This window comes from Fulmarus glacialis, unplaced genomic scaffold (assembly GCF_000690835.1).
Source record: "Fulmarus glacialis isolate BGI_N327 unplaced genomic scaffold, ASM69083v1 scaffold383, whole genome shotgun sequence".
NCBI lineage: Eukaryota > Metazoa > Chordata > Aves > Procellariiformes > Procellariidae > Fulmarus > Fulmarus glacialis.
Window position 1 is genome coordinate 65,804 of NW_009204630.1, and position 22,742 is coordinate 88,545.

Genomic DNA, 22,742 nt, shown 5'->3' on the forward strand with positions numbered 1-22,742 from the left:
TACATATAGAAAAAATGGTTTTATATGAAAAGTCGTCTATAGTGTCTTTCTGACAGTGATGATTTTTTTTTTTTTTTAATCACAAGCTAGAGAAATTATCCAGGAAATACAGATTTGTCTCTTGTTCTTAACATAGTACTTAAGGTACCTGATTCTGCATGCAGGTCACGCTGGAAAAAAAGCGGGCTTTGCTACGCAAAAAGCTGAGATTCATCGCTGTCTCTAATGTGTCAGAAGTAATGCTTCCTTTTCTTTTCTACATATTTATTCTATAACTTCAGTTATATTTTTTTTTAAATAACTGTAATTGCATACACCAGACTCCTATCTCACTCCTACAGTTCAAGGTGACCACGTGCTGGACTATAGGGTCACAGGAGCTTGCCACTATTTTACATCTACCACAGGGTTTTAACAGAAAATTAGGATTGGCAGTACAGTTGGAGACAATAGAGAGAAGCAGCAGACACCAGCCCACAAAGAATGCTACTGAACAGCATCAGGCCCCTGAAACCTTCACTATCTGTGAAGAAAAGTCTAGATTGTAAAGTGATGTCCAGTCTCTCAAAATCTGGGGCAAAAACCACCTCAGTCTCACACTGGAGGTCTCTGAGAAGACCCTACAGAGCTAACTGTGACAGCCTGTGGCCTTCTTGGAGGCAGGAGGCACATCGCACACTTGGGGGTGTATGCCTCCCACTGGAATCTCACATCATCCAGCTTCTCTGCTGTCAATCTTTATTCTAACCCTATCCTTGGAGGAAGCAAAGCACTTGGATTATGTAGTGAGAGGCAGACATTAATCTACTGTCATACAAACAAGGGATGCTATTATCCTCATGTTAAAGTAAATGTTCAACAGAGACAGCCTTCTAACAAGGATACTGCTACTAAAACTCCACACAACCCAGCTGTTGCTGCTGTGATGCTATATTCCCAGCAAACACACGCCAAATAAAAGGCTCTCTCTCTAAGCCCTGAAGTGTTACCTGAGGCTGTTGATGGTGGCTTCACAAAATTAATAGTAAAAGCAGAGTTCTTCCTCCTCTTTGACTATAGAGCCAGCTGGGCACCAAAGTCTGATCCGCACATAACAGGTGTAAATCACTACAATTTGCTCATCCAATCTGCACGCAAAGCTCCCATGCCTGCAAGTGGTTCTTGCTATCACATCACATTGCAGGTATCTCCTGTGCATTGCAGAGTCTCCTCTGCCCTGCAGAGCCTCATGGGAGAGCTTCTAGAGCACATTTTCAGATTCCAGAATCACTAACACAGGCAGCTCACCTCTTAAATCATCATAGGTCTTCATGCAGCAGCAGTCTGTTCCCCAAGTAAGCATTCTAATGACATAGCAATTCCACTCCTAAAAGTCTGTGTGGCAAATGCAAGCGAACACATTTTCTTCTAGTTTTCCAGGCAAGCATTCTAAGCAGAGACGATGTGATCCCATATATTGCATTCTCTATTTTCACACTGAATCACATGATATCTGTGCCAGAAAGAGTCCTAATATTTGCCAGACCTGCTGAGTACACAGATTTGATAATGGCAACATATTTTACAGGCAAAGAAAGCAATAGCGAGTAAACAAAATTCTGAAGCCAAGGGGAATTTATTTTTCACTCCAGAGAATTAGGATTCACCGAAATGGGAGCATTAGGCCTCAGACAACTGCATGTGACTCTAGGTTGATAGCTGCTGTTCATTGCATGCCTGTCAGAAGAATTCAGTTATATCCCCAACTGCAATATTAGCCAGGCTTTAGCAAAGGAAGACATGAAAGTGCTCCAGCTAAATGGAAAAAGAGTTTTACGAAAACTAGGCAGAAAGATGCCTAAAGCAGTTGACAGCAGACATTTTTACAGAAAGACAAGTCCAGGAGGATGAAGATGTGTTTGCATGGAATGAACTGGATACTGTCCTGGTCAAGTGGGCCAGCATGAAATTGTGAACATCCATTCACGCCTTCAGCTGCCCAAGGAAAGGCTTGACGTTGCGGGCAATCCCTACACTGCCACATGCTTGGCTAACAGGCAGAAATGTCAGGAACTCTGCACAGATACAGAAGAGAAAGAACAAGATTTACTTTGACGAGCATATTTCCAGAGCTGGAACTAGAATTAGAGACATTCAAGCCTTTTCACTCTAACAGCACCACAAAATCCAGGGTATGGAGCAACTAGCAGTTTACTAGGAGATGATCACTCACCCCTTTACATCTTTATCCCGTGTTCCAGGTAAGATGAGAGACTTGCTTCTAAACCCAACTAAACTCTAGGTTTACGGTTAATATTAACTGAGAGTACATGCAAAGCGATTTTCTTCAATTCATCCGTACTGTTCAGAGGTCTCTCTAATTCTTCAAATTTCCACCTTCAACATCTACTTGCTATCTGAGGTCCACTTTTCCTATGACCTCCAGTGGGAACATTTAATTGATTTTTTTACCCATAACCCTATTTTCAAGGCTAGGCAAAAAATAAAAGGCATTAGGCACAATTCATCTTCTACCTTCCTCTCTTATTCTGCCTGCTATTCAAACTCCAGTTGAAGGGAACATTGGCTCTAGGCTCTTCTGAAACTCTTACCCTGCCTCAAGGAAATAACATTCCACAAACCAACAACCTGTAATATCTTCCCACTGATAGACCCATTGAATAACCAAAATCTAATAAGATATTCCACTTGAGCCTGTAAAAAATCCTCTTAAGTACAAGGAGTTTAAGAAGAAAATCCTGTTCAGACCACTCCTTTCTCCCAGAAAGGCAGACGGGCAGAGGGGAAAGAGGGGAAGGATCACCTGGGCTGTCCATGCAAGTCTCTACTTGCTTGCTTTTAACAGCCTGCATCGTCAAGCTGAAACCTTAACAGACAAGACATGATTAGCAAACGCTTTGTGCTCTTAAAGGAGAGTAATTATAGGCATGTGAAAAAAAGGAAGAGATCCCTGAGGTACTCTTCCTTGCATGCCTCCCGAGAGGCAACACGGCCATTAAAAATTCCATGATGAAGAGGAAAAACAGCCTGGGAACAGCCAGGAGGCAATACAGCAAATTAATACAGCAGCCGTCCCTCGGGAGGACTGCAAGAAAGCAGGAAACTCTCCTCGCTTCACAAAATAAAATTATACCACTAATGATAACAGTCACCACACACACACAACTGCTTCTAATGATGGGTGTGAAATTCCCAGTGCCGTGCATACACTTTGAATGAAATCTCTTCTCATCACAGACATAAAGCAAGAAAGGTAATCTTGGTAGTGTACAATTTATACAGCTTTTCAAATAAGACTTCTCGAGGAACCCTCCACATAGAACCTCCTCCTTGACACTGAAAAGCCTTTCTTGAACATCCCCAACTGTGCTCAGTATTCTGGCCTTCAGCTCTGCTTAAACGAAGCACTGGGTTACCAGTCTTCCCAATGAACTGCACTTCCAGATGAACTGCACCAAAATCCACCACTGAGACAAAGAACCACTGTTTCCGTGGGAGAGAAAAGACTCCACCTGGTAACTATACTCCATTGGACACATTTGTGATAGTAGAAAATAGAGAGAGGTAATTTTGCATGGCATGGTGAGCATCACATTGAAGAAATTGGATGTCCAGAACATCAAGACAGTTTCTTCTCCAATACATTTCATATCATTCTCGGGGGATTAGCTTCCCCCCTCCCCCTCCCCATTCTGACAAATTTCTGAGTAGAGTTTCTCCAGGATGAGGTGCAAGTGGTTAGGGGCTTACTAAAGCACAAACTACTGGAATTGACTCCACCTACGGCAAAAGAGGAAGATGTTAACTGGGGCAATGGCTGAACAGCGCTTACAGAAATCACCTGAACCTCCTGTAAGAAAATGAGACTACTAATAGGCTTAGCTCTTGAAGCACCTAAAGAACAACTATTGTCAAGAAAAAATTTCTGTGAAGGAACAATTTCCTTCTGTGCCCTTGGCAGCATCTTTACACAATGCAAGCACCTTGCACTGAAGAGTTCAATCCTTGCAACATACATGGGGCCGCATAACACATTCATTCTTTCCATATTTTTTTCTCCTATAAAGATTCCTGAGCACATTTTACACTAAAACAGGAACTACTTTCTCAAACTACAGGCACTTAAAAACACAGCTGCCTCTGGGATGGGACAACTTCTCTGCCAACGTTCAGTAACAATTCAGAGGAAGGAACAAGCATATATTCATTGGTTAACTACACTACATATTCAGCAAAACCAAGCAAACATGATCCCTCTAAGTTTAGAAATCCCTTGCCATAACAAGTAGCTTTGGAAAGGGCCTTCACTGATCATCATAAAGGTAGAGATTTTGCCCTGTTTGAATTTGTGAGCAGGATTTGTCTAGCTCTCCTTTCTGGAAAATGAACTTCTGTAGAGCACTAAGTAAAACACTTGAGGCACAAGAAAGGTTATCCTAGCTGTAAATGAAGAGACAATCAATCTTCTTGCTTCATGGGCACAAAACATCCCCAGACTGGGGCAAAGGCACAGAAAGGAACCAATTTGCTGATGCCCAATCTTCTGAATTCTTTTTATTCTCATCCAGTTGAATGTTTAAGAGCTGATTTCTTCCTCCCTCCCCCTTTCCAGCTTTAACATGCTGGCTACAGCAGCATGAGGTCATGGTGCGACATCACAAAATTCCCTGCAGAAGCCAGTGGGAGGAGAGGCTTTGCTGGGTGGGTGCCAAGCTTTCGTTCAGACACATACAACCTCAGTACATTTTTCATGCTCTATTTGCTAATTAACAAGGGAAAGAAAACCATGAAACTGAAAGTCCAGACGTTTCTTTCAGGTTTGGTCCTTCGTACAAGCACATAAGCAGAATTGTGTCCCAAGCAAGGCTTTGTCTCCTTGCACAGGGAGTTGCCTTTAGATAGTCACCTGCAGCACAAGAAGAGGAGTCACCTCCAAGGCTTGAATTTAATTTACGATTAGTCAGCAGAAGGTGCCTGAATAGCATATTAACCCCAACTATGCAGACTCAAATATACCTCAACATTTGGCCAGACCAGATCTAAACTTCAGCTATCGCAATAGAGAGACATCAAGCCATTAGAGGTCACCTCAGGTGAGTTCTGAATCTATTCTGAGGGTCTATTTTAGGCACCCAGGATACCAAAATCCCTCAGCACGTCACCCACACGAGCTTGTCAGCACTTTCCCCCTCATCTTGTTCCAATTTTAGTAGTGGGCAACAACACTATGCCCATTTGTACCTATACAACAGACTTGCAGCAACTCACTGCATCACATTTATTTCTAAAAGCACAGTATGTTCTGCCTGTCTGTCATACACTGTTTCATATACTCTAAGCACTTAGTGTGTTGAGATGCTCAAATAATCTGCATTGGTGTGTTTTATGATAAGTTTGAACACAGGTCTCCTAGGGGAAAGTCCGTTAACTTCCAGGTCCGTGAGTATTGTTCAGACCACACAGTACTACTGAAGATAACCATGGGAGGGAAGTGAGACAACCCCAACAGAGCAGAGCAAGGGAGTTACCTGGCAGTGCAGTGTGCTGGTGAGCATCTTCGGTGGGAAGCATCAGCAAGCACATCCAGAGAGTACAGAGGAGATAATGGATTGAACTGGAAAGTCAAGAGATTTTATTTAAGCAAAGTGTTAAAAGAAATAGTCTCCAGATACAGCTGCTCAGATCTATTCCCTATAGTTGTTCATACAGTATAAGGAGACCTTTCCAACACATCAAGGGGTGAGACTAGGCGAGAACGGACTCTCACTTCAGACAAAAGGCTAGCACAGGGTGCAACAACAAATCTCATAACCATCTTCTCACAACAGTCTTAAAAGCACACTCCTCTTTCAACTCGCATTATTACAAATGCTGGTTAACTAAGACCATACTCAAAGAGCTCTACTGCTGCATACCATGAGCAAAAAGTCTGCCTCCCTTTCGGGAAGCCTCTTGTCTACCCTCACATTGTAGAGAGAAAAGTTACTGTTACGAATGGTGTAAGCATAGAACTTCCCACAGAGCAGTTCCAGTATTCCCTATGGTCATATGTGTCACTGAAACAGACCTCTAGAAGACTCAGGCCCACCAGGTTCGGTTCACAATGAGCTCCCAATTCATTCCACAGCAAGTGAGCTGCTCCTCCCACTCCCAACTGACTTCACATGCTTTCTTTGCAAACTGCTTAAAACAAATTTCTGAAACACTGCATGATCAGGCTAATTTTAGACCCCTTGTTAGACACACACTAGACAAATCCTGAAGGCATCAAACCTGTGCAAGACAGCTTGTTGTAGAAGACCCAACTCTTAAGATTTTTTTTAAAGGTCTGGACAGAAATGGAATAATCTAGTCAATCAATGCATGGAGCAAACTTTGCTCAATATGCAAATAGAAGGTTTAGACTAGTAGTTTCTCTGGGGTACCTGCATTACACTTCCATTCAGCATCTCCTCTTTATTTATAACTCACACCACAAGCAGGAAATTCATTTTCATCTGCTTTGCAAAGTGCTACACCAACCTCCAGAACACTTTTCTTATATTACTAGGATTACTGATGCATTTTTAAGTAAGGACAAATGAATAATCCACAGCTGTCATAAAAGCTATCTGCAACTCTAGAACTCAGTACTAGGCTTTTGCCTTCAACCTTTCTGAGAAAGAAGAAGCACTATGCACCACAAAGCTGCTGCTATCAGGGAGCTCCTCCTTAAGTTAGACTGTTAGTTTACTGTCAGTGAATTAGCACTGCAACTGCACAGTAGGGGAGAATCACCAGCAACCCTCTGTAGCTGATTCAAGTTCATTTAAGAAAGACAAAAGTAATTTGTTTTAGTCATTTTAAAAATTATGTAGTTATCATTCTTATTTTGAGCAATATGAAAGTGGTATGTGAAATGTTCTCATTAACGGAAAATACACAATTGCACAAAGGCCTGCAAATTATTTCTTGCCATATATGTATTTTTAGTCACCTGAAGTGTAAAACAGATTTCAATTCTACTGCTCACGAACTACAAACCAACTCGCAAAGGAATAGAAGGGAGTGTGCATGGCTAGGAACACTGTTATAATACAACTGCTCAAATGGAAGATCCTTTTTGCTTTCTGCTATCAAAAACCCGAGCTCTTATATCTTAAGTAAAAAAGCCTCCTAACACTGAAGTTATGAAAGACTTACTGAAGAATATAAAAGTGCATACACAAAAGAGTTTCAGTTAAAAGAATGCCTATTTCTCTTGCTTATCACCTCTCACATTTTCCTGTTACGGCTGCTATTTAACTACAATCAGCCTACCATTTTTTTCCCTTCTCTGTTGATGAGACTATCAGGTAGAAGCCTGAGCCAAACAAGACAAAACAAAGCATTTAAAAAGAGAAAAATGTTCCAATTCTTACAGAATTTTGAGAGGCCAAAGTTCCTCCTGCAAGAGGCATTTTCCCTCCCAACCACTGTCAGAGAGGAAGGCCTACACTAACCTGAAACAGGGAGATAAACAGAAGGAGTTCCTGAGCTATTCAGTTTAAATAGACAATATAATGCCAGAGACATGGGTTGTGTTCAAAGCCCAGAAGACATCAAGACATCAGTTACCAGAATGAGAAGGGACAGGGCTGCCTTACCTCATGTGCACAGGCCACAGTGTGTGGGAAATCAGAAGCCGGCACTTTGTTCTTTCTGGAGAGAAGGAAACCAAGAAAATAAAAAAGGTAGAGCAGAGTCAGCTTACCTGGTTGCGATCTCTCTTCCCCATGGATGGTAACCAAAAACTGGAAGGAGGCAGAGTCGGAAGGACAGGTGCGAGCAATGCCAAGGAAGGAGCAAACACGGGGGGAAAAAAAAGGAGGGTTGGGGGTAAGAAGAGAAGGGGAAGGGAAGGACAAAGATGGAGGGAGAAGGAGAAAGATTAAACATCAGCAGGACTCATATTAAAAACAACGAATTTCAGATCCAAGGAAGAAAACTGGATACCAACAGCTGGTGAAGGCTGGACCCACTGCACTACAGTTAAGAGGTGCCACCCTTACCTATCCACTGCTCAACAACAATAGCGTTAGAGGGATGCCAAAGGATACGCACCATGACTATTTCTGGTGCTGACTACAATTTAAATACACTAACTGAGGAAGGAGACAGAACACCAAAGAAAGAGAAAGCAATTTCGCAGCTGCCTTGTCAGCATCATTTCTGCAATCTGGGCATGCACCCATAGTGTGACTCCACACAGAAGCTTTTTAAATAACTAACATATAGGGCTCAGTCTTCTCATACCGTGCAGAAGATCTGCAGTTATTGCAATGGCACATTGTAAGGGAGGGGGAAAGAAAAAGCTGACTGTAACCAAAAGGGCATTTGAGCAGTCTCCACACACTGGGGCAGCCTTATAAACAAAAGGGAAGTCAGCAATTGCAAATAAAATGGAGAAGCCATCAGTAAAAGACTGTCTCCCATTCTACAGGTCACTGCATGCTTAAGTTACCACCCAGCTCTTCATTCCCTTCAGTCATAGGAGGGAACAGGACCCTATAGTCTTCCTCCCCCCCCAAAGTTCTACACAATAGCTAGTTTTAAGGGCCTTACTCTTTCTGGCGCGGATCACTAACAATATGACCTAGCCTCTCGGTGCCCAGAGTGCTCATGGAGGTCTCCTGAAACACAAAGACAGGTAAAAGGTTGCAGACTCTCACACAGTGAGCAGACATAATAGTTTGCTGCTGCCAGTAAGATCTTACTCCCCTGGGCCACACCCTTTCCTTCCCAGCCCACTCTCAGCTAAACATATTCACCCTCTCCTTTTAGAGCCTCAACTGAGCTGATTTAACTAATCAGAATGGCAGAAAATCAGTCCGGTTTATTTGTGGGGCTTGTTTTTTATTATTTTAGTGATGATATTTGCTTGCACAGGGGCGCACCAAGGACTGGACCAGTACAAAGTATGCAGCACAAGGATGCAGTTAAGAACAGGGGAAATAGCTGATAAGCGCTTATTTCCATGTTGCTGGGGTCAGCTGGGCCAGAAACAGGCTGAGAGACAGGACATCACACTGTCCCACTAACAATGGGGATTCACCAAGCACAGGTAAATGAAACAAGGAGTACGCATGAAGCTTTTGCTCTTTCTGAAAGCAGCAATTCAGCAGAAGGACCTCTAGCAGCTAAAGAAAAGGTAGATCCTAGGAGAAAGGACTTGCTCTGGGAGCACGCTTCTCACTGCGAGACACTGCCCTGTGTATGTGCTTGATGCTGGCATACACGTACACACGCAGCCTGAAGCACCAGCTGTTCATACCTGCATAGCAACTACCTCCAAGAAAGAAATATACTTTGTAGTAAGGGTCTGAAGATGAGGGTAAAAGGCTTTCACAGGTAAGATTCTTCACAGTTTGTGCCAGGTACATAGGCAAAACACACTCAAAGTTTGGGGGGAGTTGTAGCAGCAGGGGTGAAAGATGGGCTATTTGTTACAGCAGGAAAATTATTAACTTAAAGTGCCGTAATGTTTAAATTTACGGTTTATTACTGTGTAAATTACAAGCCGTACTTTTGGTAATTAGCAGCTCGCTGGCGGGGAGCTCTGAATGAAACTCATTATTTATGATTACAATTTAGAGAGAGATGGGGAAGGGGGAGCAGTGACCTCTGCTGCAAATGACAAAGATCCCTTTAAGGTGATGAAGATGAATTAAACAAGTAAATATTATCCTTCTCATTTGGATCATTAGATGTGCTGCCAACAGGCCCAGCCACTTGCAGGTGGCCTGAGGAACCCTACCCAAAGCCAGTCTCTTGCCAGCTGAGGATTCATCTTTTAAATGCTGGTTACAACTAAGCAAGGTGAGTGGAAAAAAGAAGGGGAAAACAAGGATCTTTCAAGTGTGACTGAACAGAAGGAAGAAGTCACACTCCTCTAGACTCTGGGCCCCTCTAACACACCTTGCTAACAGACTCTCTAAAGCCAGTCAGGTCAGAATATATGCCAGTATTTTCAAAAGCACGGAGCATATCCCAATAAAAGTAAAGCCAAACACAGTCAACACCTTCCTTCTCAGAAACATCTTTTACAACAGACAGCAGCACTCAACACTCCAAGATCCAGACCCGACCAGATGTATCCCTCCCTCTTTTAGACAGACATCTGCAAAATATTGCTTATTTCCTTAGAAACAGGACTAATATTTTGTTTGTTGTTTGCCCTACATATAATAAACCTAGACAATGGCTCTGGGTAACTTTGCATTATTGCGTATACCCTTTTATTCTTCTGTCTCCCCACTAAAAATGCAACAGCTAAAACCACCTTCCTTTGCTGCCATTCATATCAGTCTACTTCCCTATCTAAAATTTAGCCCTCCTTCACCTTTGAGTCACCTCTTTGCCCTTGTAGTCTCAGAGATTATTAGCATGCACAAGCCTCATACCATCACCTTTTTCCCCTACATTGTCTAAATCTTCTTGATATTTATACTTCCTGTCATTCATCTTCAGACCTCCTTTCATACTGCTTTTAGCACTGATCAACTGTCTTTGCCACTCCGAACCTGCCTTAAAATCCACTTAGTCACTCAATCAACTTCTGACAGTCAAAGCAGTTAAACAAATCAAACAATACACAAAATAAAAAGTGTACAGGGGCCCTTTCTGCAGAAAACAATTCACATGATATCTTAGAATAGTACTTCAGGACTGATCAGCATTGGAAATACAAAATTATTATCCTGCAAAAGGGAATACCTTGCCAACAAGCCTCCTCCGACCTTTTCGGAGACAACGGGCAGCAGCTCCTGGAAGGCGATTCAGGCGAGCATGAAATCCTGAAAACCAAACCCAGAAAAACTGAGCGACAAATACAGAAGATTCTTCCTGACAAAACTACCAGGAAAAACAGTTCAGTGGTCAAATCAGATCCTCTGTCTCTTGTTTCACAATCTGCAAGAGGTAGATATGCCAATTTATTCACAAATCAAATAAAATCCCTATTTAAAAAAAAAAGAGACTCAAGAACGTGGGCAACTGGTATGAGTATTTCAGTATCCTCTCCAGTAGTGCAGCTATTTTTAATCGGATCATTTAAAAAAACAGATCACTAATATCAATTTAAATTGCAGCACCTATGAACAGAATCTACTCCTGCCATCACATCAAAAGTTCTCAAACACACGGCATTCCTTATGGACCTCACCTCTCTGAGCTGGCCGCGAAGGCAAAAGGAACGTGGAATCTGAGAGCTTGTCCAGGCCTGAGTCAATCCGCTCCACTTCAGATCGGTGGTCAGCTCCCCACTTGGGAAGAAGGTTGGGGACAGTGAATCCTGGAACACATTCTCCTTCATAAAACCAATCACTTTGCTCATCATCTCCTAAAGAAATAGGATGGAATTAGCCAGAAGTAACATCAATGAGCCCTGTGACAGTCCCACAAAATACTACAGGTAGGCATTTCTGGATGTCAAACAGCTGAAGTCTCATTAAGAATTCCTTCCTGAAGACCATTATATTTGTATTCTGTTTCAATGATCTGCAGTAACCATGGGGCCTCACTAAATGCTTTAAAATATCCAACTCATCAGTCTACAGAATTAACTCTTTATAGACCTGCCTAGGGCAGCTTTAGCACTCTGTTGCGACTGCATCTCAACCACCTTAGTTCAATGTTGTGTGATGTCTTATGCACAACTCTTTCTCTGAAGTAATTACGGTGACAGAGTAGAGGCCAATCATTTGGCACACATTATAGGCTGTCACAGGAGAGACTTCACAACAGGAGAAGACCAGGCTTATGGACTAAGCAAAAGGAGCATACTCACTGATGAGAAAGATCCCTAGTCTCCTAAGACAGCAGCTAAGAGGAAAACACACAACTATTAGAAATGATCACTCTGAGTGAAAGTACTAACCATGCTGTGAGTCTGTCTTAATAAAAATTTCTTAGAATCTGTAAGAACTACAAACCCTCTGCAAACTAGAGCAGCAGCAACAGAAGTCATGACCAAAGTCTTCATAAAGCAGGGTCACTGTAATTAATGCAGTTGCAGTCTAAAACTGCATCAGACACCATTCATGGTAAATCTGCCTGGCCAGAAATCTCCCGAGAGCAGTAGCACGTGAGCAGCGTAAGAAAACAGCAGGAAGAGGGCAAAGAACCTGACACGCTTAGCTTTTCAGTAGCCCAACTAACAAACAGTCCCATGTAATTGCAAGGTATTTCACCTTGCCTTAAAAAACTAACACACCTGACTTAGGGAAAACTCTCATTTGCCTACCATTAAGTCTCAACTCAAGCATCCCCTCTTACTCTCCTTTCCTCACCAAGATACATTATTCCTGACTGAAGTCCATTATGCCTACCCACACATCTTGCCAGGCAAAAAAGAAGAAAAAAAGAAAAAATACAAGAAAAAGAAAAAAACTCATCCTAGGAAGAATGCTGCAATCTTGAACATAACAGAAGAAGCAATACCCAAAACCATCTCCAATCACCGACAGGTAGGACAGCCAGAACACTTCATTCCAAAGATCTGAAATTGCTTTTTACTTCTGTGATATGTCAGTTGACCTAGCATGCTTGTGACAAATATATTTTAAAATATAAATATCCCTACCCACCTTATAGTAAATTAAAACTAAGTAATGTTGGATAGTTCTTCTAAGTGATCCTAATTTGTGCAAAAATATCCCTCCAGTTTTGGATCTATAAGCATAGTGCACTGTCATATCTCAAATCACTACTTTCACAAGACAAACTTTAGCAATCAGGATCGTATGCTAATACTGCAGTAACTTTCACCGTGAGAGATCCCAATGCATTTAACAAAAAAAGAAACACCAAAAAACCCCACAAACTTACAATCAAATTATAAACTAGGACCACTCTCTGCTCACAGAAATGCACTGGTAGCTGGAATTGCAAAGACAACCTATTTAACTAGCAACAGCACAAATATTACATGACATAACCTCAAAAGAAGGGGGGAAAAAACCCTCTACATTCAATTTAAGTACACTGCTATCTTAAATTTCCCATTATTCAGTTTGGAATTGTACTAGAAAACTATTTCTAAGATGATGATCTCTGACCCAAAAAAAAAAAAAAAAAAAAAAAAAGCTTTATGCTCTTTCCATCTCACTGAAGTGGAGAGCTGTTGTTTATTATTTACTTTATGACTAGAAATTGTGTAAAAAAAGGAAAGGGAGATGTTTCTTATTTAACCTGAAAGTGCAACAACATTTTTTAACCCTTTTTAACATAACTGTAAGATAAAACATCTTGGCCAGAAAGCTATTATAGTATAAACTGTTTGAACAGACAGAGGCCTGATGACGAGAATGTCAAATCTCTTCTAGTACCTAGACAGGGAAGGCTGTAATTGGATTTTATTAATTTATTTAAGTAGTATATTCTACATGCTCTTATATACTGGGTATCCTACTTCCAGTAGCAGCCAAAAATTAATGCCTAAAACAGGGTATAAAACCAGGACAAGTATATAGGGCAAGCATATAGATAAATGTATATATATATATATACTTATCCAGTCTACATCAATCTTGCCTCAGGTGATGAAGTTCAACACTTCAGTCACCACCCTGCTTCATCATCTGATATGCAAGTGTTCACTAATTTCAGCTCCCCCAGAACGGTCATCAGTAAAAAGAGAAAACAAAAGATTCTACAAAAGATTTTACTTTTCTGTTGCTTTTGAAGGATGGGAGGTTGGAAACAGTTATTTTTCAGCAAAGGTCAAAGCTGATATTTGAAATCCCTACTCTTAGGGAAAGTATTATAGCCACTTAACATCACAACAGATCGGTGCTACAGCTTAACATATCATCAGAGAACACATAAGCTTATTTGCTATCAAAGTGTTGCCTCACACCCAGATACCTGGGTCAGTAACAAGCCAGTGGAAGCAGCATTTCCTACTGAGTTACTAACACTATTTCCTTTAGCAGTCATATATTCCCAGAAGAGATCTCATACAAATCTTAGCTTATGAAACGTGACAGAATCAGAGTGCTCACCAGCAGAAGCTGCACGGAATTACAGGTCTCTAGGGTCACATTCTACCTGCTCCAAATATAATAGTCCTGAGTGCCTATGTGCCTACTACAACCTCTTTCACACTTACTTCTGCCATATCCCCCATAAACCGGACACTGTGCTGTCACTGATAAAATAAAATCAGATTACACTCCACACTCAAACCTCATAAGAAACCATTTCTACAGGCATTGAAAATACTAGGCTCAACCAATGCACACAAGAGCAAGGGAGGAATGTGTATTTAAAGAAATAAAATCTATCACATATTACTGTTGTCTTCTCAGCACAGTCCGTTAGGTGACTTGTCAGAACTAATTGATTTTTTTTTTTCACATCATCTCTTCCTGCCCATAGAGAAAACAACTAACAGATTCAGGCACTAATGGTATGTAGACAACAATTAAAACACCTCTAGAAACAAATCATAAGCTCTGTTCTTTCATTATGGAGAGCTCTAAAACTTCTCTTGTATTTCTGTGCCTTTCCATAATAATAGCTTCTTATACTTCAAATGTTATGGATTTGATATACAAAAAAAAGTACTGTTATCAAAATCACACCTTTGTAGCCCTTGGCTCATTTCTTAACTTCTACCCCCCCGCCAGCCACTGGCCTTTCTCCCATACTCCCCTCTCTGTCCCTCTTCAAACATAGATCTTCCTTTGTATTTTTGAAGAAAGTAAGAGAAATTCCCCAGCAACACATGAGCAAAATCACACGACAGTTGTTACCTTGTCGGCCCTCATCATTGGTAAATAGGCCAGCATCACTGCTGCTGCATACACTGCTGGTTTCACTGGAACAAAAACAAACAAAAACCCCCATTGTTACAATTGCAGCAGATACAAAACAAAAAACACTTAATTATATTTTACTAGCTTCTCTGAGCCTAAAATGCTTTACACATCTCACAGAAATTGCATTTCAGACACATGGCTGGCTCTAGCATGGGACGTAATTGCTTTGTGTTAGAACCCAGCAATGCTGCATCGCTTGAAAAAGAGCAGAATCCTGTATCTAGTCTAGTTCTAAGTTATCAAAAAGTAATTAATACAATGGCATTTGCCTCGGGTACTAGAGTTAATAACCTAACTATGACATTGTCTGTAATACTCACTAGGAAATTAAGTGCAGTTAAAAACTCTGTCCTTGGGTCACTTAACAGCTACTGAAAACCCTCTGAAGTTTTCTACTTCAGATTCCTTTTTCTCAAAAATGTTATACAGGTACGTAACCCCCCCTTTAATCTATGGCAATTTTTATTTTATTTGGAGGGAAGAGCAGCTGGTACGTTCACAACTCTTCAGCTAAATACCTTAGCACAGCATGACTTGCTGCTGCTGAATGCAACCTCGTTACAGCATGCTTTGCATTTTCTGAAGCAGTTACAGGAGACTTAATTCTTGAACCAAAGAATTAAACTAGAAATTAATGTGTAGAAAGCCGTTAATTGACTGTAAAGCTGGATGAATATTTGTAGCAGAAGTACATGCTCAGGTCAGTCCCAAGCATCTGATGGCTTTAATGCTGGTATTAAATCAATCCTTGGACACTTCGGGCAATACTTCCTCTGATTTAGCTGAGAGATATCAGAACAAGCAGAAACTAGTCACTGCCCACCCCCTTAGCACTAAGGCCTTAGATGCGAACATCAGGTATAACTCAGCACTAGAATCAATCTCCAATCAGGGCATGCTGTTAGAAAACATCTCTGAGTCCCTCTTTTCCAGGGAAATTGGATCATGCTAGACACCAGTAATCAACTCGATTCAAAAGGCTGAAGGATGAGGGATCACAAGATACGTCACCCCAAAGAACTGCAGGCACATAATAAAACCCCATTTTGTGAGCATATTATTGCTCTTAGAAAATGCACTCTAAAGTGTAGCCAAATCAACTCATCATGCTGGATATCTACAAACTCTGCATCTTCATTATTGTATAAAGTATTGTAGAAAGGCCATTTAAACTTAAAGGATGAACAGTCTGTACATCATTCCCACATTTCAGTATGTAAGTTAATATCAAATTCCAAATCAATCCATTAGAAAGTTTGGCCATCCGTTCACCCTCCCACATATATACCATAGCAATTAAGGCCAAGGACTGAGAACCATGAGTCATTCATTTCATTCCTAGCTCTCCTACCAACTCACTGTATGACCCTGGGCAAATCTCTTAGTGTGTCTGCTTTCCCTTTTGAAAGCCTGGATTAATAGTCCTCACAAGCAGCAGATGCGAGGATTGAGTGACTGCTTCATAAGGGTTTTAGCATCCTCAGAGGAAAGGTGCCTGAGAAAGGAAAAAGCATTAAGTCAAGATTCCAGATCATATTAACAGTACTTTAAGCATCCTGTTGTACTGAGAACTCTTTAGTTCCTTATAGATACGCATTACTGCCAGTGCTTTACTGGAACAAACCTTCACAGATCTCACTCTCTTCACCACCCCTTATAACTTCAGGGCTGAACACAAACTAGACTCCTACACAAGCCTTTCTGCAGGTCCAGTAAGCACTGATTAATGACCTCCACTTGCAAAGGAGGCTACTTACCTTAACCATGAAATAATGAATGCTATTGATCCGACAAGCTACTGCTATAGAGTGTTATTGATCACCCAATCTTTGGTTAAAATGGTCCTCATTTAGCAATTTCACTGTCGCAAACACCTGGAGCAAAGCATGCTTATAATTAAATAGTTTGGGGGAGTTAAAGTGAGAGCTGATGGACAGAGATCTCAGGTTTCCCCCATTTATTCTTTCGCCTGAGCTATTGTTTGTGTCAGGAGAGATATTGATTTTCTATAAAAATAAGAAAACAAGAGGCACCGAGGGGCTGCAGAAGGTCAGGCTGGGCTGGAGAAGGAGGGGAAGCTGAACACTCTGTCTTTGTCACTTGCCTTCCAAGAGAGAGGAATTTTTTCTTTACGGAGAGACTGCCTCCAATTCATCAGCTTAGCCAGGCTCTTGACTGCCGCTGCAGGCTATCATCGAAACAGCTCCCTTCCAAAGGGTAAAGTGACTGTACTGCACACTTGGGATGAGCATTGGTTACACTCCCAGCCCAGAATACTGTACTGGTTTTGGCTGGGATAGAGTTAAATTTTCCTCATAGTAGCTCTATGGTGCTGTGTTTTGGATTTGTGACCAAAACAGTGTTGATAACACACCGATGTTTTAGTTATTGCTGAACAGTGCTTAAATAGTGCTAAGGCCATCTGTTTCTCACACTGCTCTGCCAGCGAGTAGTCTGGGAGTGCACAAGAAGCTGGGAGGGGACATAGCCAGGACAGCTGACCCCAGCTGGCCAGAGGGATATCCCACACAGTATGTTGTCATGCTCAGCAATAAAAGCTGGGTAAAGAAGGAGGAAGGGGGGACATTTCGAGTTACTGCCTTTGTCTTCTCAAGTAACTGTTACGCATGATGGAGCCCTGCTTTCCTGGAAATGGCTAAACATCTGCCTGCCAATGGGAAGTAGTGAATGAATTCCTTATTTTGCTTTGCTTGCGTGTATAGCTTTTGCTTTACCTGTTAAACCAACTTTATCTCAACCCACAAGTTTCCTACTTTAACTCTTCTGATTTTCTCCCACATCCCACTGTGAGGGAGTGAGTGGGCAGCTGCGTCAGGCTGAGCTGCCTATCCGGGTTAAACCACAACAAATACATCAGCATCAAGCCAGAGAAGTCACACAGCATTGGTAGGTCAGTACAATCCCGTTTGAAAAAGACACATTAAGAGTTATGACACTTGAGAGTAGATTAGAGAAACTGCACATCTCTCACTAGTAAGCACATCATTCAAAGTGATTTTTCAGACAGTTCTTGTACTACAGTTTGTTCTGCCCTCAAGCCAAACCCAGACCATTCTGGGAGTACTCAGCTTAGACCAACAAGAGAAAGAACTTCAGTACTCAATATGTAATTTGCCTTTGCTTTATTATGGCTGCAGGGAATCTCAAAGCATTAAGGGACAGAAGGGCATGTTACTTCTAACAGTCTTAGCAGTTAATTGTCACCTTTGTACAAATATACAAATGGATACTTAAACTAAGACCACTTGCTTCCTCTGTTGTTTCCACAATCATTTATATGTCAGACTTGGAGTCATGTCACTACCCAATTTAGAACCATCATTGTTCCCTCAACATGTTCCGGCACATCCTTCTCTCAATTTGTGTTCATCTCTTGCCATGTTTGGCAAACAATTTCAAAGATTTGACTTCACGCACACTTTGAATCACAATACTGCAGCACATTTTCCTCCAGGAAAAGACTGGGCGCAGTCCCTCAAGCAAACTATAAAAACTATCTCCTCATTAAGGATCCATATGCAAAGCTTTCTCAGGGACTGGAGTTCATCTACTGAATGCAGTAGCTTTTTGATGTGACTTGGGATAAGGAGCCTTCTAGAAACTAGACAAAATGCTGGATATTTTAGCATTTACAGAGATTCATTCCTACATAACAAAGAAAAGCAAGTGTCAGTGGAGGGGAGGAAAAAGAGAGTGAAAAAAACCATCAGTTCAGAATATACAACTTAGTTTGCCTAAAAACACATTAGCTTTACGACACTCCCCACTGCTAGAGGAGTGAACAGTAGTGAAACCAATTCAGCATCGAAGTGTTTCATAAATCACCAGATCACCACAGACTGCTTTCAAGTCCCACAATCTGTATCAGTCACTTTCCCTCCCATCAGCTTGTGATAACAACCATACCATTCCCTCTCCTAGGCATCCAATTTTCTTCTCTCTTCCTCAGGATATGCCCTTGTTATACATCTGTGCAAAGTACTTCTCTTATGTTACCAGAAAAAACAGCTAGAGCAGAGTGAGTGAGGTAAGCACAGCCAGTTTCACTCTGCTGCTAGCAGCAAAGTGCTATATTTAGAGCAGCAGAGACCAAAGCATGATCCTTCACTGCCGCGAGGGATACTCTGCAGTGAAGAGGGTTGTATGTATTTCTCTCTCCAACTTTGACCCTCCCTAGTGAGTCATAGCACAGATCACACATGCGGTGTTGGAGAGGTCAAATATTCCAACCCCTGGATTTCCAAAGAGAATCCCAAGGATTTGGCAGCAGATGGTAAATGTCATTTGATGCAGACACTTGCACAATAATTAGTTTGAGAGCAAGGAACAACTGAGACAGAACAAAGTGATCTTCCAGCATGGTCCTCAAGTAACAGTCCAGACAAAGCTGTTTGTTTACTCTTTCAAAGGCTAGCATAAATAAAGGCTGGATGAAAGCCTGCTGCTTTAAGTTCAAGTTTGACATGATGGAACAGACTCTGACTGGTGGGAAAAAAACCTCAAAGAACACTGTCCATCACTGCCACATCAAGTAAGGATATCTCTCAGTCCATCACCACTGACATGCAACATTCAGGGGTTACTCAGCACATTCCCTTTCCTGGACTACCAGCAAATAGCTCTGAAAAGATAAAAGTGCTTTTAACAACTTGCAGCAAAAAGGCATCCACTAGTCTCTTGAAAAGACTCACTTTGCACCCACTATTTAAGCAAAAAAATAGCCACTTTTTAAGGAAAAAAATGACCACTTTTTTGCTACTTCCACCCTGTAAGGGTTACATACAAACCACACTGATTAAGCAAAAATGCAATAGTGGTCCCCTGGATCAGGACAGTGAGGACGTATTACAACCTATGCTTTTCACAGTCTCCCAGAAAATACCATTGAGAAGTTCGTACTTCCAGCTATTACCCACAAAGCCCTCAATAACCAAGTGCCACCTGTCCACTCTGACAAACTGCAGGTGCTAGACAGCCTGAACACTTAAATGAACCTTAACATATGCACAATTATACTGGATCAAACAATTATACTTTCCAAATTCACTGTCCTCTCTCTGATAGTGCCTATTACAGTGGATGCTTGAGGAAAGAATATGAGAACATGACAAATACAGACCGACTGTTTCCTCTGTATATTCCTCCAGCTTCTAGCAGTCAGCAGTTTAAGGACTTCCTGAGCCGGATCTTCCATGTGGGCTGTAATGCTTAACAGCCCCTGATAAATCTATGCTCCACATCCCCCTTTTGGACATACTTAAATTTTTGACCTCTAAAATGTCCCACAGCAGAGTTCCAAACCTCGTGTTTCATGAAAAACAATGCTTTTTTGTTTGTTTTAAATGTTTCCTCAACGTCTCCTGCTTCTTACACAATGATAATTAGCAAATAAACAACCCTATTCACTTTCTGTATGCCATTAAGAAATCTCCTCCACTTGATTCTCAGCAGTTGTTTCTTTTCTAACATGTAAAACCTCTTCGTACAGAAGCAGTTTTATAACCCCAAACCTTCTACAGAGAGAATAAAAGTCACACTCAAGGCGAAAACTTCCCAAGAGTGACACACAAACAAATTAAGACCATAACATTTACACTTCTCGTTTCCATGTCTTGTATGAGATTTGCCACAAAGACATCAAAGTTCTCCAAAACTGGACACAAAGACATGCCAGACTCGCCTGTTTGCACAAGCTTATCCTGTAAGAATTAATTCAGTTTCCCCCAACTTCTTTATCATCTTGCTACATTTTCCCCATAGCAGCCTTTCAGGACCTTATTCCAGATCCAGAGCAGAGATGCAGAACTGCAAACAAGAGGTTTTGACTGAGGTTCACACAGTACCTGCACAGAGGGCTAACGGTCACGATGGGAGATCTGTCTGTTCTCTATTATTACTTACGGTAAATTCTGAAAACAAGAAATTGAGATCAGTTCATCTCAATCATGCAACACAAGTGCCAATGGTCGATTTACTCTCCAAACCTCAGGCCACAAGCATGCCACTTTGTAGCTGCAGGGCCACAGACATTTCAGAGGGCTCCTTGTGTAACAGGAGCCAGAAACATATCAGCTTGCCAACTTTTTAAGGAAGTATTTTGGGTCATCAGTACAGTATTGACAGGAAAGACTTGGAAAAAATCTACAGTTTAGAAGTAGCTGGGATATTTCTCCTCTTCAAAAAGAGAGCAGCACTGAAAAATTTTGATAAGAACTTCTAAAAGCAAGGCACAAGATTTACAAGCCGCTGCAACCAAGGCGGCCATCTGACTAGCACAGGGAAGAAACTGAGATCTCACCATTCCGACATGTTTTCATCTGAGCCCTGTTTCTGTTCATCAGCTTCACACTCCATCCGCTCCTTCCTTCCCCCTTTGCTGAGGAAGGGCCTGTTCTCTCCTGATTCACAAAGGCCATGACTGGATGATGTCCAAGGGGCATTTTCTTTCCAGCGTGAAAGACGCTGTTTCTTGGCTGACTTGAACCTGCAGCCCCTCTCGTAGTTCCACTCTGACACCCTGAGCTTTTGCTGGAGACTGGCAGCCACCTCTGATGTCACACGTTTGACCTTCCGTCGGCGCCTGAGAGGTCGACAGGGCGCATTCTCTGTAAAGGAGTCTGACTCATGCCACGAGTGTTGCTTGCTCCTCAGGGTGGCACTGAGAGCTGGGTGTCGTTTGACCACGGCCATGTCATCAGAGTCACTGAAATTGGCTGTCAGCACTTCACGGCAATCCTTGACAGCTTCGTCCAAGCTTGATTCCGAGGCCTCACTGTAGCAGCAGGCATGCTCTGCCTGATGCGTGAAGTCTGAGCGTCGTTTACGACCCCGTCTCTTGCGAAGCTGACGCCGCTGCTGCCGTGGGCTTAGGGCCATCTCTTCCCATAGCTCATCCAGCTTGTTTTGTTCTGAAGTCTGCTCTAAAGCTGAGGCCAAGTCATGCACCAATTCATCCATTGGCAATGCCTACTAAAAAGGACAACAAGAAATTAGCACCAGACATAAATGCTGCTACCAACACATCACTAGACTACTATCACTAGACTAGTACGCTATAGCCTCTGTAACATTAACCAAGTTACACACTGACTTTGGAGTTCCTGGGAGAACCCAATGCAGGACAACTGCCACTTCTTGGGCTAATGCTCACTCCTTCCTTTTGCAAGGGTTAAATCCCTCTTCTAACCATGGTAGCAGAGATCTCGCTACTGCAGCAGTTGGGTCAAATGCTCTGTGTCTGAAAAGGCCTTGAGGTTGCATCTTTTGCATTGAAGCAACATGCTCTATTACATATCTTAAGGGTATGAGAGCCTGCAACTAGTTCACTACCTGGTGTCAGTAAGCCACAGAGAAGGGTTAGCCTGCTTGGCAAACAGATCGAGTCTTCCAAAAAGCAGACAAGCAGCAAAGCTGAGAGTAAAACAGATGGTAAAACAGGTAGTTTGCAAGCAACTTCAACAGCAAAACAAGGCGTGTGGGACCCTGTGCTCCTTCGAACAGGGTGTGTGAGACCGAGCCCCAACTCCTATTGCCAAAAAGTCCCACTCCTTCCACCTTAGGACTGTCAAGGAGCCAATACCAAAGACTTGGCCAAATCCCTCACCTCACAACTCCCTCTCCCCACCCGTGCCTTGCAGACGTGGGATTTCTCTCCCCACCTCCTACCGGGCTCAGAAACTCCCGCACCCCTATCCCGGTGAAGCACCTGCTGCCGCAGGCCGCCTCCCTTGGTCCGAGCGCCCTCAGGGACCCGGCCAAACCGTCTCCTTCCTCTGAGGAGAAACCGGTCCTTCCGCCGGACAACCCCCGCCCGGAAGGTCTGTCCTCATCCCGCCGCCCTCCGTCGGGCCTCACCCCGACCCCACTTACCGGCCAGCGCCC

At 42.3% G+C, this 22,742-nt stretch overlaps 1 protein-coding gene across 1 annotated transcript in view; it reads right to left on the bottom strand.

Moving 5' to 3' along the window:
* Nucleotides 1-22,742, bottom strand: part of GPATCH2L (G patch domain containing 2-like) — a 31,518-nt gene extending 8,776 nt beyond the window's left edge. The window contains exons 1-8 of the mRNA XM_009575042.1: nucleotides 22,731-22,742; nucleotides 21,160-21,830; nucleotides 14,775-14,839; nucleotides 11,183-11,359; nucleotides 10,735-10,814; nucleotides 8,584-8,651; nucleotides 7,626-7,680; nucleotides 5,529-5,614 (exon numbers count right to left, since the gene is read on the bottom strand). Of these exons, the coding sequence (XP_009573337.1) occupies nucleotides 5,529-5,614; nucleotides 7,626-7,680; nucleotides 8,584-8,651; nucleotides 10,735-10,814; nucleotides 11,183-11,359; nucleotides 14,775-14,839; nucleotides 21,160-21,818 (1,190 nt within the window). The 5' untranslated portion in view covers nucleotides 21,819-21,830; nucleotides 22,731-22,742. The remainder of the gene's footprint in view (nucleotides 1-5,528; nucleotides 5,615-7,625; nucleotides 7,681-8,583; nucleotides 8,652-10,734; nucleotides 10,815-11,182; nucleotides 11,360-14,774; nucleotides 14,840-21,159; nucleotides 21,831-22,730) is intronic.